The sequence below is a fragment of the Hemicordylus capensis genome, chromosome 5 (genome assembly GCF_027244095.1).
Source record: "Hemicordylus capensis ecotype Gifberg chromosome 5, rHemCap1.1.pri, whole genome shotgun sequence".
Lineage (NCBI taxonomy): Eukaryota > Metazoa > Chordata > Lepidosauria > Squamata > Cordylidae > Hemicordylus > Hemicordylus capensis.
In genome coordinates, this window is record NC_069661.1 from 93711238 (window position 1) to 93726985 (window position 15748).

At 41.1% G+C, this 15748-nt stretch overlaps 1 protein-coding gene across 11 annotated transcripts in view; it reads left to right on the forward strand.

Moving 5' to 3' along the window:
• SGCZ (sarcoglycan zeta) overlaps positions 1 to 15748 on the forward strand; it is an 889976-nt gene that overhangs the window by 411317 nt on the left and 462911 nt on the right. For 4 of the 11 annotated variants that reach the window (XM_053253779.1, XM_053253766.1, XM_053253776.1 and 1 more), the window contains exon 1: positions 5423 to 5535. The exons of 6 other annotated variants lie outside the window; for them this stretch is intronic. In XM_053253779.1, coding sequence (XP_053109754.1) covers positions 5488 to 5535 — 48 coding nt within the window. In that variant the 5' untranslated portion in view covers positions 5423 to 5487. Of the gene's footprint in view, positions 1 to 5422; positions 5536 to 11415; positions 11486 to 15748 lie in introns of those variants that run through there. One more of the 11 variants, XM_053253768.1, reaches the window with a different exon arrangement.

The window sequence follows — 15748 nt, forward strand, 5'->3', positions numbered from 1 at the left end:
ATGCTAAATTACAATTCTACCTTTTCACAGACCCATAGCTGTTACCTTATTTTTAAAAAATGTACTGACACTATATAGATCAAATTCCAAGTTACCTTTCAAATGCAAGATATGTTACTAAAAGTGGTGTCATCTATGCATTTCTTGTAGATATTTTGGTTTGGTTTTTTTTTAATGGGGTTTGTATTGCACCTTTTGTAAATGTTGGGTTTGTATTGCACCTTTTTGTACCTTTTGTAACATTTGTCACTGGAGCCCATAATTCATCAGCTTAAATCTGAATCTGTAACTGTATTTAGTAGAGCAGGTCTACCAAAACAAAGAGAGAGAGAGAGAGCGCAAAGGGGTAAAAAAAGAAAAGAAGGCAAAATACAGTTGATGGATAGGACTACATTTTATTTGTTTGGCTATGTTCATGCAATTTTGTTCTTACAAAATTAATTCACTAGACTTATTAGTTGTAAAAGGGGAAACTGGAAGTGAACAGAAGAGAAAATATACATGGAAAATTAAATATAATGTATATATATATACCTAGAAATGTTAAACATTTACAATAACTGAATTATAATCCTCTGCTATGCATAATGATTGCAGTATTCATCTCACATGTCCTCAAAAAGAAAGAAAGAAAGAAAGAAAGAAAGAAAGAAAGAAAGAAAGAAAGAAAGAAAGAAAGAATTCAGAGCCCCAGAGTGAATTCCTTTGCTTCCCAGGTCAAAACAGAGCTTGTTCTGCCATAGCCTATGCTTGTCTTAGCTCATATCTTCACTACACATTTAACACGGTTTGAAACTGATTCAGATGGCCTGGCTTTTCCAAAAGAACAAAGAATTGTGAAAATTCTTTTTTGGACTCTCCAAAGCCTGTTTCCCAGATCCTCATCACCCAGTGTTCCTTGGCTGAGAGCAGCAACAGTGAAGCATGCTTGAAAATGTCTTACTGTGATAGTAAAGTCATGACCTGAAAGAATGAATAGATTTGGAATGGCAGCATCTTCATCCCTTGATTTTTGATTGTCTGGTGCTATGCACAACCAATTCTCACTTTCCCCTAAATCAGAGCTACATAGTTTCAACCATCCAGCTGTTATTGGGCTACAACTCCCATCACTATTGTGGTACTGTGGGTGGGGATTATGGGAGTTGTAGTCCAACAATTGCTGGAGGGCTGCAGTTGTGCAGCACTGCTCTAAAGCTTCTTGGGTAGACCACTCTATTGATTTTCCATTGCTTGGCTTCAGTTCCTCCATGAAAATCTATATATGTGAATGGTGTGCAAGACCGCACTTTACATGTTAACAGCAGAGAAACAAAGACAAACAAACATTTTCTATAATATGTGAGCTAGGCAGAAAATAGACAGGATTGTTCCTTAATGGACTGATTCTTGTACAATCACCCACTGCACATACGTCATACTTGATGTGCATATGAACGCCCAATACTTGCATTTCTTCTCCCTTTTTTTGAGGGTGGGATTGTACATGCCCGGACCATATATAACATTGTACATATGATTCTCTACATGTCTACCAGCTTGGTAAATGTGTGAACTGGCCCACACCACTATCAATATTTATATGTGTTTTCCCCTTGATTCTGTTGAACATGGATTTAAAAGAAATCTATTATTATAGATTCCAAGTCACATGTTGTTTTTTTAAGTCCTTTTAAATAAAATCACAAAATAAGCCAGCCTGCCTAGCGCTGCTGGCTGTCTAGAATTCATTATATATTATAGAACTGGTTGATGTCCTTCATTCTGGGATCTCAGATGTAGCGATGTAGTAAAGCTGTCTACCAGAGACATGCAGTCAATAGGAGTAAGATAGAGAATACTCATAAAACTGTATTGATTATGAAATACATTGTTGGTTTTACTTTGTCAGCTGCCTATGTTCTGTTTTATGCCTGGCACTCTCATATGTATAAACTGCAAAATCATTTGCTTTTTAAAGACATCAGTGTTGTTGTCTTCTCTGTGTAAAAGAGGAGGGAAGGCTCAGTAGTACAAAGCTTTTCTGATAAGAGTCATTTGATGTGTCTCACATAGACATCTAGAAAGGAATTGATGGCTGGTGGAAGTGTACAGCAGAAACTTGCTCCTCATATTTTGACATCCAGTTGCAGTCAAGTAGTTGCCTGATGTTTTGAAATGAATATTATAGGCTTTAAGGACTTTCCAAAATAGCTCAGAATATCCATTTCAGCTGAGGGATGCTTGCCATTTTATTTTTAAAAGGCATTAGTGCAGTCCTAATAGCTGCACATAGATTTAAAAACCTATGGAAATGCAAGGATATAGACAGAAGGAAAGCTTAAAGAGGGTCTTAATGTGGGGGGGGGGAGAAAGGACACTTTCGGAAGGATAAAAATATGCAGGGGCAGCCCTTTCATGAGACTAGGTGAGGCAGATGCCTCAGGCAGCAGATTATTGGAGCAGTAGCAGGCCAATGAGATGCCCCCATTGCTGCTGATGGATCAATCTGACCCTTGCAAGCTTTGCAAGGACCACATCTCTGCACTCCTTGGAAAACTTACCAGAAAAACCTACCCTGCACTGTTTGCAGCTCAGCAAGCCAAAGACAGCCCACCAATCATGGACTATGGTCTACCAGGGCCTGCCTTCTTGGGACTGCAAGCAAACATGGGGTGGCATTTGTCAAGCACCTGGCGGACCTGGTATGCTGCATTCCATTTTGTGGACTACACATTTTGTTGGCCCAAAGAAAATCCTTGTGGGACAAATCTCTGAAGCAAGTGAAGATAAAGTATGAATATTGGAGTATGGAGTTATATGGAATAGAGTATGAACACCTAACATTGCTCATCCCAAGTAAGGGAAGAAGGGGTGTGACCCCAGAGGCCAGACAAGTTGGATTCCTCTGTTAATAGAATGGCTTAAGAACAAACCCTGTCCAGGTATTCAAAAACAGCTGCACATGCTTACATTATTCAAAGTGGGTTCAGGGGTCCTGTCTTCACTCTCCCGCTTGCACTCTTCATGTTTACAGTGTTCCTTGGAAGAGGTAAGTGGGTCCGCTTGATTGTGCCCGCTTTTATGATCAGTAGGCTGGGTACCCAGCCTGCTAATCATGGAAACCAGTGCAAGCATGCCTACAGCATTCAGCTCTTCTGAGAAACACTGTAAACATGAAGAACACAGGTGGGAAGTTGAGTGATATGCTGTGGGAGTGAACTAGACATTATTGTACAGTTCTTGAAAATACACACACACACACACACACACACACACAACCCTCAGAGCAATCGTCCTTGACATGAATGAGAATTGAGAAGAATTGTGAACTGAGAGGGCTCCAAAGAATATGCAGTTTTCTGTCCAGGATAGATGAATGAGTTTGCAGAGCTCTTTATACAGAAGTGTGACTTCCAAGATTGCACCTATATCTTTCAAACATAATGAGACATGCAGCTTACATTTATTCCTTGTATTTTTCTTTTTTAATGAAGCAGCCTTCTATTTGGTTTACCTTTTGTCATTGGCTTGATCTGCCATCGCTTGACCTCAGTGCAATTCATCACAGTAAGGAGTATGAACAAGTCATCTTTCCTTTGTGAGGTTCACACTCTGGTGCATGACACAAACCAAACGGCCATTTCAAGTGAGAAAATCAGAGGTGTTTTCTTGCTTCCCCTTTGCAATTCTGTCCTCCAATCCCCATTGGAAGCCAAAGTAATTCAGCAGATGGGGATTCTCTTTAACTGTACTTCTGTTGTATTAGTAGGTTGAATCTGCAAAAACTGACAGTGATTATACAGTCTGATGTAACAAATGAGAGCAGGTGCAGTTGTAAATAGTCCCTGATTAACAATTTCATTTAAATGTTATAACAGATTTTGGTAAGGCAAATTACTCCCACTGGTAAGGAGGTGTAGCTACTTTTTTATAATATAATTTAGTAAATCTAGGATTTAATTATGCCAGCAATAACAAAGACCCTTACTGTGCCAAAAAATTCAAAATTTATTGGCTCCCACTATTGATGTAACTACAATAAAACAAATGAATTGTTGTTTGAAATGTTCCTAAAGGACCTCAAGAGGGAATTATCTCTTTTGAGGCTATATTCTGTATATACTAAGCTGTGCCAGAGATGAGAGACTGAAAATGGGGAATAAATTAAAATACTATTAATTCATTACGTTGATGCAAATTGGTTTGAGGATGGAGCACTTGCTCATGATCTCAATAGCTTGGAGTTTAAAAATGTGTAGAGCAAATGCAGCAAAAGTTAAGTCATTTATGCCCAAATACTTGGACTGAATTGCTTTAAGAAGAACAATCCAATCCCATGCTCCTAATGCTTTTAACTATCTTTGAAAATCAATAGAGCTTACTTCGGCAGGTCTTAATTCTTTAGAACATGCTCAGAAGAATCCATTACTGCCAGGGAGCTTGGGAGATAGACCTGCCAGTGCCTGCCTGCTTAACTGGCTGAGCTTGAGAGGCACTGGAAATTCCCTTTTGAGCACTGAGCAGACCTTGATAATGAGGCCTGTACGTCTGCTGAAGCTTTCCGGCCAGTGTAAATACCAGGGGGGCGGGACTGAAAGGAAGGGGCACAGAAGAGGCAAAAAGTGCAATTTTGAGTGGGTGAACTATCTCTCACATGCTGGGTGCCTGAAAAGAAATGGGGACAGGTGGGGAGCAGCTACTTGTGTTTGCCCCCCTGCCCCCCCCAAAGGTGACCTTGCTACCATTCCAGCCCTCTTTGTCACTGTGCACCTTCAGTGGAAAGATGGAGGATCCAAACAGTAGCTAGGCACTAGAGATGAGTCATTACAAGCTGAGCCTCAATCTGGGGGAGTGTGGGTCCAGTTTGTAATGGCTTATTGTTTTCCAAATTGGAGGAGTTTGATTAGAGTCCCGCCCCCACTCTGAATGTTGTCACAATACCTGCTTGGAAGTATTTCGGAAATAAGTTTTCAATATTTGGGCAGTCTGGATCATCTGAGCTGTAAAATACAAGGTAGTGGTTGTTTGCTCCTTTCAAGGAAAATGAAAGAAATGGCCATGATTAAGCATAAGCAAAATATGGGAGACGTTTACAAGTCTTTGCGATGTTTCAGAAATATCACTGATGAGAGAAACTCACAAGGTGTTGTTGTCTACTAGTTAAATTTCTACGAGGTGGATAATGATACTCTCTTTGTTTGTTTGTTTACATGTTATATCCCGCTTTTCCTCCAAGGAGACCAGAGTGGTGTACTACATACTTAGGTTTCTCCTCACAACAACCCTGTGAAGTAGGTTAGGCTGAGAGAGAAGTGACTGGCCCAGAGTCAGTTTAGAAAGCAGAGAACACTCCCCACCCCCCAACCCCCCACCCCCACACAATTGAGGGGGGAAAGTCTACTGCCATGATTTATAGCAAAAGCTGGAATACAGAGGCAAGAAACAACAACTGAAGCTGAAAGAGATCTAGCGAGACAACTTTTTTGTTTCTACTGGAATTTATTGATGGTTTTAGAGCGGGCAAAGAGGGAGACATTTGTGAAAGCTTCAAAGGTAAGGCACTGGGGTTTTCGTCCACAGTACTGGAGTGTGCCTGCCTTTCATCTTGGAAGACAAAAGCAGCCATTTCAGATGTCTGAATTAAGAGGCCTTTACATACAGTCTTTAAAATTGATATTAACAGACATATACTGTGGAAAAAATAAGTATATGGAAGGACTACAGTGCCCATACAGACTGTGCCCTTCTCCTTTGCCTCCTGCTCTGGTACAATACATCTTTACAGGTTTTACTAATATGTTTTCGGACATTTAGGTTTTACACTGTTATCTCTATTAATCAGCTGATCTTGTGCAGCAGACAGAACAGATGCACAAGTGGTGACATCTCATTAGTGTAGAGTTGTGTGTATGCATGCTTGGCTGCTTGTGGGTGTTGTAGGATAGACTGAGGAAATCTATGCTCAAAGTGAACAATCTGTATGCTGTTGCCGTCTGGTGTAAAGGTGTGGGAAAGCAGAATTAAACAGAGTGAGGAACAGAACCACTTGGATATATTATCAAGTGCTGGACAGACACAAAGTGCAAAGGTACTCATACTTCCTATTCTTTAATGTTCAGAGTGGACAAGATTAAGTTCCTACTTCACAAGCTGTTTATTCATCCTGAATGTCCATTCATGGATGGACAAACTCTTCCATGCTCACCTTGGGTTAACATTGAGATTATCAGAATTGTTTCTCAAAGAGGCACCTTTTAAAAGTGGTGATTCTCTTTATTTAGCAGGGGGAGAGTAACTGGCCCTATCCACCCGCAGCACTGTACCTCCAGTGACCGTTGCTGGGGTCTATCTTATATTTCTTTTTAGATTGTGAGCCCTTTTGGGGACAGGGATCCATCTTATTTATTTATTATTTCTCTGTGTAAACCGCCCTGAGCCATTTTTGGAAGGGCTGTATAGAAATTGAATAAATAAATAAATAATAAATAAAATTTCAAAAGGATGGGGTGGGGAATGTTCAATTCCTCTTCAATAGCGCTTCCTCTGTGTTTTAATTTATTAGTTCAGTCATGGCAGCCAGAGCAGCAGTACAGGGAGAAGAGTTGAGGGAGGTTTTTTCTTTCTTGCCCCCACCCCACCCCAATCTACTGCCTCATGCACTGTAGAGCAACATGCCAAGAGGAAAGGTGTGGTGACTCTTGGGACTTGTAGTCTTTTCAAGCAGCCTACAAGTCACCAGAGCCTCTGTGACTCCTACCTTTTCTTCATCAAGGTGATAGAGAGGGAAGGGGGGGGGCTTCTTCATTCCTCAGCACCACTACTGCTGCTCCTGCTGCCAAACTGGTAAAATTTTAACATTTTATTTATAGTAATTTTAATCTGTTTATCTTATTTGTAGGTTTTGGTTGATTGGATTGTAAACCACCCTGAGATTTCATATAGGGTGATATATAAATGTGATAGATAGACAAGAGGCAGTGTGATGGTGTGCAAGGGATGGGGTTTGCAAAGGATGAGTGTTTATGGTGCGCAGAGATGGGATCTTAATGATGGGGAGGTGGTGGGGAAAGAGAAGGAAAGCTAGCAATGCTGATTTGAATTCAAGCCAGGGAAGATGTTGGCATCTTAAAAAGCTTGTCTCTCCTTTTAGATGGGGTTTTATGAGTCCCCAAGGTTTTTCTTCAAGAAGCATAAGCTTGGAGAAGCCTGCCGGAATCTTTACTTCCATTGACCATCTTAGATATTTTACTTTTGTCTTGACATAAAAAATGAAAGAAATTAGAAGGCACAAGCTATTTTGTTTCCTGCTCTCCTGTATTCAGTAATGTCCATAGCCAATCTTAATTTCCTATTAATTCAAGCTACCAGTGAACAATATATTACTATAGGCTATGGCTTTTCTGCATGAGATGGCCTTTCTGCATTATTATGTATAATTTCCCAACCTTTATATATACTGGCTGAAAATTACACAAAATCTGAATTTCCTAGTTAGGACCAACACAGATAAAGGAAAGTTCCAGCAGAACAAACAAACAACCTGGCAAGCATGCCATGGTTTTTCCACTGTAAATATTGTGGTCTTGCTTTATGGCACCCATTGCCTTGTTGCTAGGCCAAAGTACAGGCTGAACAATGAGAAAATCCTCAGGCTGAACAATGAGATACCAGACATTGAGGACTTTCTCTGAATAAAGGAGGAATTTGGAGGACATTTAGTCTGCATAATTCATAGGTTCATCCCCTAGAATCCTGCTTTAATTGGAATAGTTTTTAGTTTTTGTGATGTAATTTAGTTTCTGTAATTTTAGAAGCACCTTGCCACTGAAATTGACTTGATAAAAAGGAGAAGCAGTACAACTTTTACTATGACACTTGATAATACTCTTAACGAATATCTGAATATCAGCTCCCAATGGAATACACAGTTAATCTTAGAACATTTGTAGAAAAATACCTAACACTTCTCTTCAAAGATTATTAATAACTGTCAGGGTGACTGTTTTAATCCTCCATTTTAATGAACCTAATAACTTATTTATGGCATGTATACTTGCCCTTCTTCTAAGAGGCTCAAGGTGATATACATGGGGTTATCCCATTTTATCCCAAAACCACCCAGTGAGGTAAGTTAGGCTGAGAGCTAGTGACTAGTCCAAGGTTAACCAGTGAGTTTCACAGCTTGGTGAGAATTTGAATCTCGGTTCCCCTAAGTCCATAACAGAAAATGTAACTACTGCACTATAGTCGCACCACCATGTAGTTAGTGGTAACAGAGCTATTTATATAAGCCAGTTTATGTAGAAAATTAGAGAAGAGATCGAGAATGTGTTTTATCACAGTACTAGGTAAGGACAAACTATGTGATACAAAAAGTATAGGAAAATTTTATGCCTCTTTTAGAACTGCCTTACGTCGCCTCCAGAAATATTTACTATGGGCTGGTATGGACAATACTGTCCTGACAACCTCCTGACATGACCCTTTAATGCATGGCTGGTGGGAGAGGTTGTCCATCTGAATGGCCCTTCTACACATGTGCCAAATACTTGTGGGTTTTTAAATAATAATTTTTCAGACAGGACGAACAATGATAACAAATATACATTATGATAAACAGATTTAATTTTAAAATTGCATATTTCAGCACAATACAATGTTTTTCACTCTTGTTTAATCAAGTATAGAGAATTGATTAAATCTTGTTTAAGCAAGTATAGGGAATGTGTATAGAGGGGAGATTCAGATTAATAGCTTCCTCATGCAGTAAAGGAAGTCCTCCATTCATGTCAACTTGTGCCAGAGAGCATTTTTTTTCAACCAGCCCACTCTAAAAATAATGTGTAGTCTAGGGTTTATGTGTACACATTCATACACAGAAACACCAAATTGCCACAATCCTTTCCTTTCAATAAATCCCCTCACTGAGATGTCCACTTGGCTTCTCTGTGTTTCATCATCCTTGAGGTAATGGTCCGGGGGGGGGGGCGGTGTTGCGGTGATTTTTATGTTGATCAGGGGCCCTACAGGTGAAGGGGTGCGAATGCCTTTCTGTAAGTCTGGGTCGATGTGACAAGCTTGGGCTTCTCTTGGTTTATCGACCTCCTCGTTGTCCATCTGTTGCCCTTTCTGAGCTCCTTGATTTGGTGTCAGGGCTGGTGATTACGACCCTTAGACTTATGGTTCTGAGCAATTTCAATCTTCTAGCTCTTGATGGGGGTTCAGTGGTCCAGGAGTTCATGAGCTCTATGGCAACCATGGGCTTATCTCAGATCATTTCGGGACCAATTCATGTGGGTGGACTTGGTTTATCTCTCGCGGCAATAGCAGGCAGATCTGGTCATAGGAGACATTGTCATCTCTCCCCTGCTATGGTCCGATTATTTTCTGTTTAATATGCAGATTGTATTATGCAGATTCTCCCCCCCCCCCATCTCCACCGGCACCACAGTACAACACAGATGGTCCACCCCAGGCGCCTTATGGATCCTGTTGGATTCCAGGAGGCTCTTGGGGACATTCCTTGCAATCTGATGGGCGTTTCTCCAGTGCAGCTCATGGAATCTTGGCACATCGAGTCCATGAAAGCGTTAGATGAAATTGCTCCCAAACATCCTCTTAAGGTTCGTGGATCCCTGCTCTCTTGGTTCTATGCGTTGCTTAGGGAGATGAAGCAGACCAAAAGAAGCTTGGAACGTCGTTGGAGGAAAACCTGTGCTGAAGATGACCAAATGCGATTACTTGCTCATATTCTGGAATATTCTAGGACGATAAGAGCGGTGAAATCTCACTATTTCTCCGCTCTTATAGCATCAGCTGACTCTCGTCCAGAGGCCTTATTCCGGATCATCCGCTCCCTTCTTAGGAGAGTGGATCTGGTAGATGTTCAATCTGGCCGCTGTGATCAATTTGCTTGATTCTTTGCTGATAAAGTCACCTGCCTTCAGCTAGAGTTGGACTCTGCTTCTATAGGATATGATCAGATAGAGGAGATTCTGCCTTGTGATATTACATGGGACACCTTTGAGCTGGTCGAGGATATGGGCACAATTCTTTCGGGTATGGGTGCGGCAACATGTTGCTTGGACCTCTGTCCCTCCTGGCTGGTTAGAACAGCCGGTGGGAATGTTAATTCTTGGCTACGGGAGTTGGTTAACTCCTTAAAGAGGCGATAGTTCACCCTCATTTGAAGAAACTCTCCCTGGACCCTGAGGTCCTTGACAACTATAGATCGATCTCCAACCTCGCTTTTTTAGTGAAGGTGTCAGAGAGGGTTGTATGTGGCAAACTTGAGAGGGTCTTGAAAGAATCTAGTTATCTTAATTCTTATCAGTTGGGTTTCAGTCCTTGGCATAGCTCAGAGACATCACTGGTCGCTCTGGTAGATGACCTTCTTTGGGACCTTGATGAGGGTAGTGTCCTTCTCTTGGTCCTCTCAGTGGCTTTAGACACTATCGATCATGCTATCCTTCTTGACTGCCTGCGTGGGTTGGGTATCAGGGGCACTGTCTTACAGTGGTTCCTTTCTTACCTTAGCAGGCGTGTCCAGTCAGTATGCATTGAGGACAGATGCTCTGACCTATGGCCACTCCTTTATGGAGTACCCCAGGGTTCAGTTCTTGCCCCTGTCCTCTTTAACATCTATATGAAGCTGCTGGGTCAGGTCATTTCCCAGTTTGGGGTGAGATTTCATCAATACATTGATGATACTCAGCTGTATATTGCCCTCCCAGACCATTCTGGGGATGCTGTTTCTGTGCTTACTCAATGCCTGGAAGCTGTTAAGGTCTGGATGAATCAAAACAGGCTCAGACTGAATCCCACTAAGACTGAATTACTTTTTTGCAGCCCTTGTACTGTCCAACAGCTGTATGTGAACCTTGTTTTAGATGGGGGTGGCGCTGCCCCCATAGGAGCTTGTTCGTGATATGGGGGTCCTTTTGGACTCATGCCTCCTGCTTGAACAGCAGGTGGAGGCTGCAGCCAGAAGTGCTTTTGCCCAGCTTCATCTCATTTGCCAATTATGCCCTTACCTTGATCGACAGGCATTAATGACAGTGACCCATACCCTTATTATCTCCTGCTTAGATTATTGTAATACTCTCTATCTTTTGCCCTGTAGTTTACCTTTTTTTTTGTTAGTTACTTTAGTTTTAAATTTAGAATTTAATTTTTAATGTTGTCTTGTTTTCCATGTTTTTGTGCACCACCCAGAGTCTTTGAAGTGGGTGATATATTAAATGTTTCTAATAAATAAATAAATAAATAAATGGGAGAAGGATCATGGGGAAAGGAATATACATGTAGCATGTATGTTCCAAGTCATGTTGTTTTTATGATGGGTGGGGCATAGTTTCTCTTCACGGGTATAGACTTTTCAGTCAGCAAATGTGTGAACTGACTCTTATGATTTCTTTATATCCAGAGCTTTAATGGAAGGGAATACATACTACTGAAGAGAGTGTGGAGAAGTGAGGCTATGTCTGAGCTGCGAGCATTGCAGGTTAGCAGCTTATGCAGAAGATTTGGAGTGATAGGTTTTTTAGCCTAATTAATTTGGTCTATTCCATCGGTATGAGTCATTGTCCTACTGTTGTCAGAGTTCAGAGAAAGAGAATTTCCTCCTCCTAAGTCCTACTATTCCCAGATATTGAATGTAGATAGAAATAATTAGAACAGTGCATTCTTTCCTGTCAATTGAAATGCAATAATTCCTTGATTTGAAGGAAGCAGGACAAGCCAAATAATGATTATTTAGAGCAATACAGCCTTCAAGACACAATCAGCCAATCTCAAATATATATGTGGATTGTTTTAATCCAGATTCCAAAATATAGCTTTTGTTTGGCTTTTCAATTGAAAAATAGGCCTGCTGCTAATCTATTCTTTATATCCTAAGATTGAAATACCAAGACAAATGGTTTCCTTCCTGGTGGTTCACCTAGCCTTGGATTATCCTTTGGACAGTCTGTAGGTTGCTTGTTTGGGCACTATGTCATGTCATGAAATTCCTCTTCTGAGCTAGAAACATTTTTAACAGCAATTCAACTTTGGATCACGTTAAATGTGTCATTGGCATTAACTTAAATAACAGCTACCAGGTGCTGATTGTGACCACAGCAGGGGCAAAAGTTCCTGCATGTTATTATTTTGTATTATTGTAACTAATACCATGGGCATTCTAACCAAGGCAAATTACCCAAATTGAATAGACCCAGGGGTCTAGCTATAATTGAGCATATGGGTTCAAAGTACCTGGGCCTCCCAACTCCTGAGCAGTGTTCCCTCTAACAGGGATTTCCAGATGTTTTTGACTACAACACCCATAATCCCCAAGCAAAACCCATTGCAGCTGGGGGTTCTGGGAGTTGTGGTCAACAACATCTGGGAATCCCTGTTAGAGGGAACACTGTTCCTGAAGGGGCCCCAGCTTCACCCTTCCCTATTGGCTTCATTATCTCCTTCACTCTAAGGGGCCTCTGGAGAGAGGGGCAAACACGGCCCCCCTCTCCCATAGCTACGACCCTGAATAGGCCATATAGCATTGCTTCAGTGTTCCTCTGCTATGCAGAAACAAGTTGTTCTAGTAAGAACTAATCTGCCTAGTTTCTTTTCACTGTCTCTACAATTGGATTAAATCTGGTTCAGATCGAGGTCGATAAGTTAGCCCAAATGTTGTGCCTCAAATGTTCATGCGTCTGCCATCGTGGATTAGGGTGGATGACATAATCACAAACTACACCATTGGGGAATCCCTATGTGTCGCTACAACTGTAGCAAGTTTGGTTCAAATCGGTTAAGTGATTCACAAGTTAGCCCACTTGTGCCTGAAATGTGTATACATCTGCCATCTTGAATTGGGGTGGATAACATCATCACAAACTACACCACTGAGGTGTCCCAGTGTGTCACTCACTACAGTTGTACCTCGTTTTGTTCAAATCAGTTAGACTGACTACAAGTTAGCCCACTTGCACATCACATGTTCACATGCCCACTATCTTGAATCAGGGTGAATGGCATCATCACAAACTATGCCATTGGGGCATCCCTATGTGTCCCTTCCGCTGTAGAAAACTTGATTCAAATCGGTTAGGCGGTTCACAAGTTAGCCCACTTGTGCCTCAAAGGTGTATATGTCTGCCATCTTGAATTGGGGTGGATGACATCATCACAAACTATGCCATTGAGGTGTCCCTGTGTGTCCCTACAATGGTACCCAATTTGGTTCATATTGGTCCAGGTGTTGTGAAGTTGATGCGAGGGGGGGCACACAGATACATGGACACATGGAATGCTGGGTGATGTCATAAGCCTACTGGAAAATACCCCCCCCCCCAAAGATAAATAAAAATAACATAGGTAATTGTATCAGCTGTGAGGGGAAATAGCCATAAGTAACTGTTAGTCTTCTAATTTTTCTCTCCACTACTCTTCAGTTACTCTTCAGCTAGATCAGGTACTTTTGCCTACAGTTGGAAGGCAAGAGCAGCCAATGCTGGAGAGAAAGCTTTAAAAGAAATTTAAATAGCAAGGCAATGAGGCTCTTCTTGTAACTGAAGCTATTCTCACAGGCAGTGAAAAATGGGCTAGGGAAGCCCAGCCTGGTTTTCACTGTGCATGAGATCTACCAGGAACCACATGGCTCCTGGTGGTGGCGCGGCAGTGAGCCCACTTAAGTAGTCCACCACTTAACCATGGTTTTGGGTACAAGCACGCCCCAAAACCAGGCTATGTGAGTGTGTTTTTGCCGCAGCTGCTTGCAGCCATGGCAGACACACTCGGGGAATGGGAGCTCCTAGTAATGCACCACACACTTGTGAGGTGAGGCATGGCAAGGTGCAGGTGGCCCGCAGGAGAGCCACCTCTCGATAGTGTGGGCGATCCGCTCACCCAGGGAACCGCTTCTAATCGTCTGCAGGGAAGGTAAGCTAACCCCTCCTTCCCTGCAGATAGCCCACTAGTCATTCACACGGATTGCATGAAGAGTTTCATTAAGTTGTATAAAAGTTGGTGTGAGATATATAATGGCCAACATCCAGACTGAAAATAGCACAAATGGTGGTAATGTTATTCACACACTTAAAGGAAGGAGCAATTTTCATTGATTTCCCTTTCCTGCTGAAGCTGTCTAGGATTAGTGAAAATATGTTCCTAGGGGATGCATGACCCTCAGGGACATATTTTTAGGAGTCACAGTCTGCTTCAAAGGGAAGGGGAGATCAAAAACCATTCCTCTCCCAAAGCATGCACACAGCATCACTGTACACATGTATTATATCGAGCAGTCCTCTATGTTTTGTTGATTAGAAGTTTGTCCCAGTGGGGATCCTGTAGAGTGTGTGGGGTTGTCACAAAGAAAAGAGAGAGAAAGGAGAAGGAGAAAATTGAGTTGTTCCTGGAATAAAGCCTTAAACACACATAAGATTACTTTGTATTTACGAGGGAAGCAGCTATAAAACAAAGTGCTTCATTAGTCTGGATGTCAGCCAGTAACAACTATTAGAATTTTATGGGGACATTAGAAGATGTGAAAACTATTTTTTTTCTCCTGCATTTTCAACATGTTTAGTCACAACATACTTAGTACATATTACATAAATTATAGCAATTGTAATTTTTAATCTTGAAATGTTTTTTTGACATCAAAGACTGTGTCATGAATTTGCTGAAAATAATTGAGTTTTCAGTTTGGAAAAGATTACTTCCTGTCTCCTTCAATACCTCTGGCTCTGTTCTTCACCTGCTGACCACAGTACACAGCTGAGAGTGGCTTTAATGGCAGAGAGATAAATTGTTAACTTTTGTTAAATGACAGGAATCTGTGACATATTAAATCCTGATCAGCAGCTTTCTGTGCACCTTTCTTACAAATTAAAAACACAGCCTGGCCGATCATGTCAATGAAGTTTGTGTTGGTAGAACTTTGTGATGACATTCTCACATTCTTCCACTCAAACGTAAATGGTAAACTAATCTTTGCAGGACAGTGGCCTCACCTTCTGGATCAACAACAGTTTCAAAATATGAGCTTTTTTTTTTTTTTTAAAGAAGCCATTTTTGTGCCCTTGTATCCATCAACATAATTGTCCCTACTTATCGTCATGCTCATTAGTACTGATTAGACAACTTCTAAAGCAGTCCTTCTATAAATCATTGAAGCCTTGATCTCTATGCTAAAATAGAATTAGCACTAGGTGAAAGTCACATTTTGTTCAAGACTAGTTGAAAAAGATAATTAGATCATATTCAGTTCTGCTTGTTGTTTTTCCTCTTTACGTGTATGTCTTAGAGCTACATGTTGGCTGGGTAGCACTGTACTTTCATAGGTTATAAATGCAAAATTGCAGTACCTCAAGGAAAGCTTGATCTGGTTTTGTAATCTTTCTTAGTAAATTTAATTGGTTGAAAGAAGCAACATGAAACTGCTTTTAACAAATGTAAATCTTAATTAATTTCACATGTCAATGCACCAGTTGCATTTGGGTATGCAATTAGATAGCTAATTGTATTTACAGTGCCAGCACATATTGAAATAGATATCTCTGGGTCCAGCTTTTGTTCCCATTTGTGTATGCAAGTAGCTTATTAAACAAATATGTGCACACACACACACACACACACACACACCAGTTACAAGTTGTACTGTATATTTTAGCATTAGGTTTTAGGTCCTTTTCAAATTTCTGTGTGAAAAGGTGACTCCTAACATTGTAGCCCTTGCTGCATATTACCATTAAAGGCTGACATGCAGACTGCACACGAA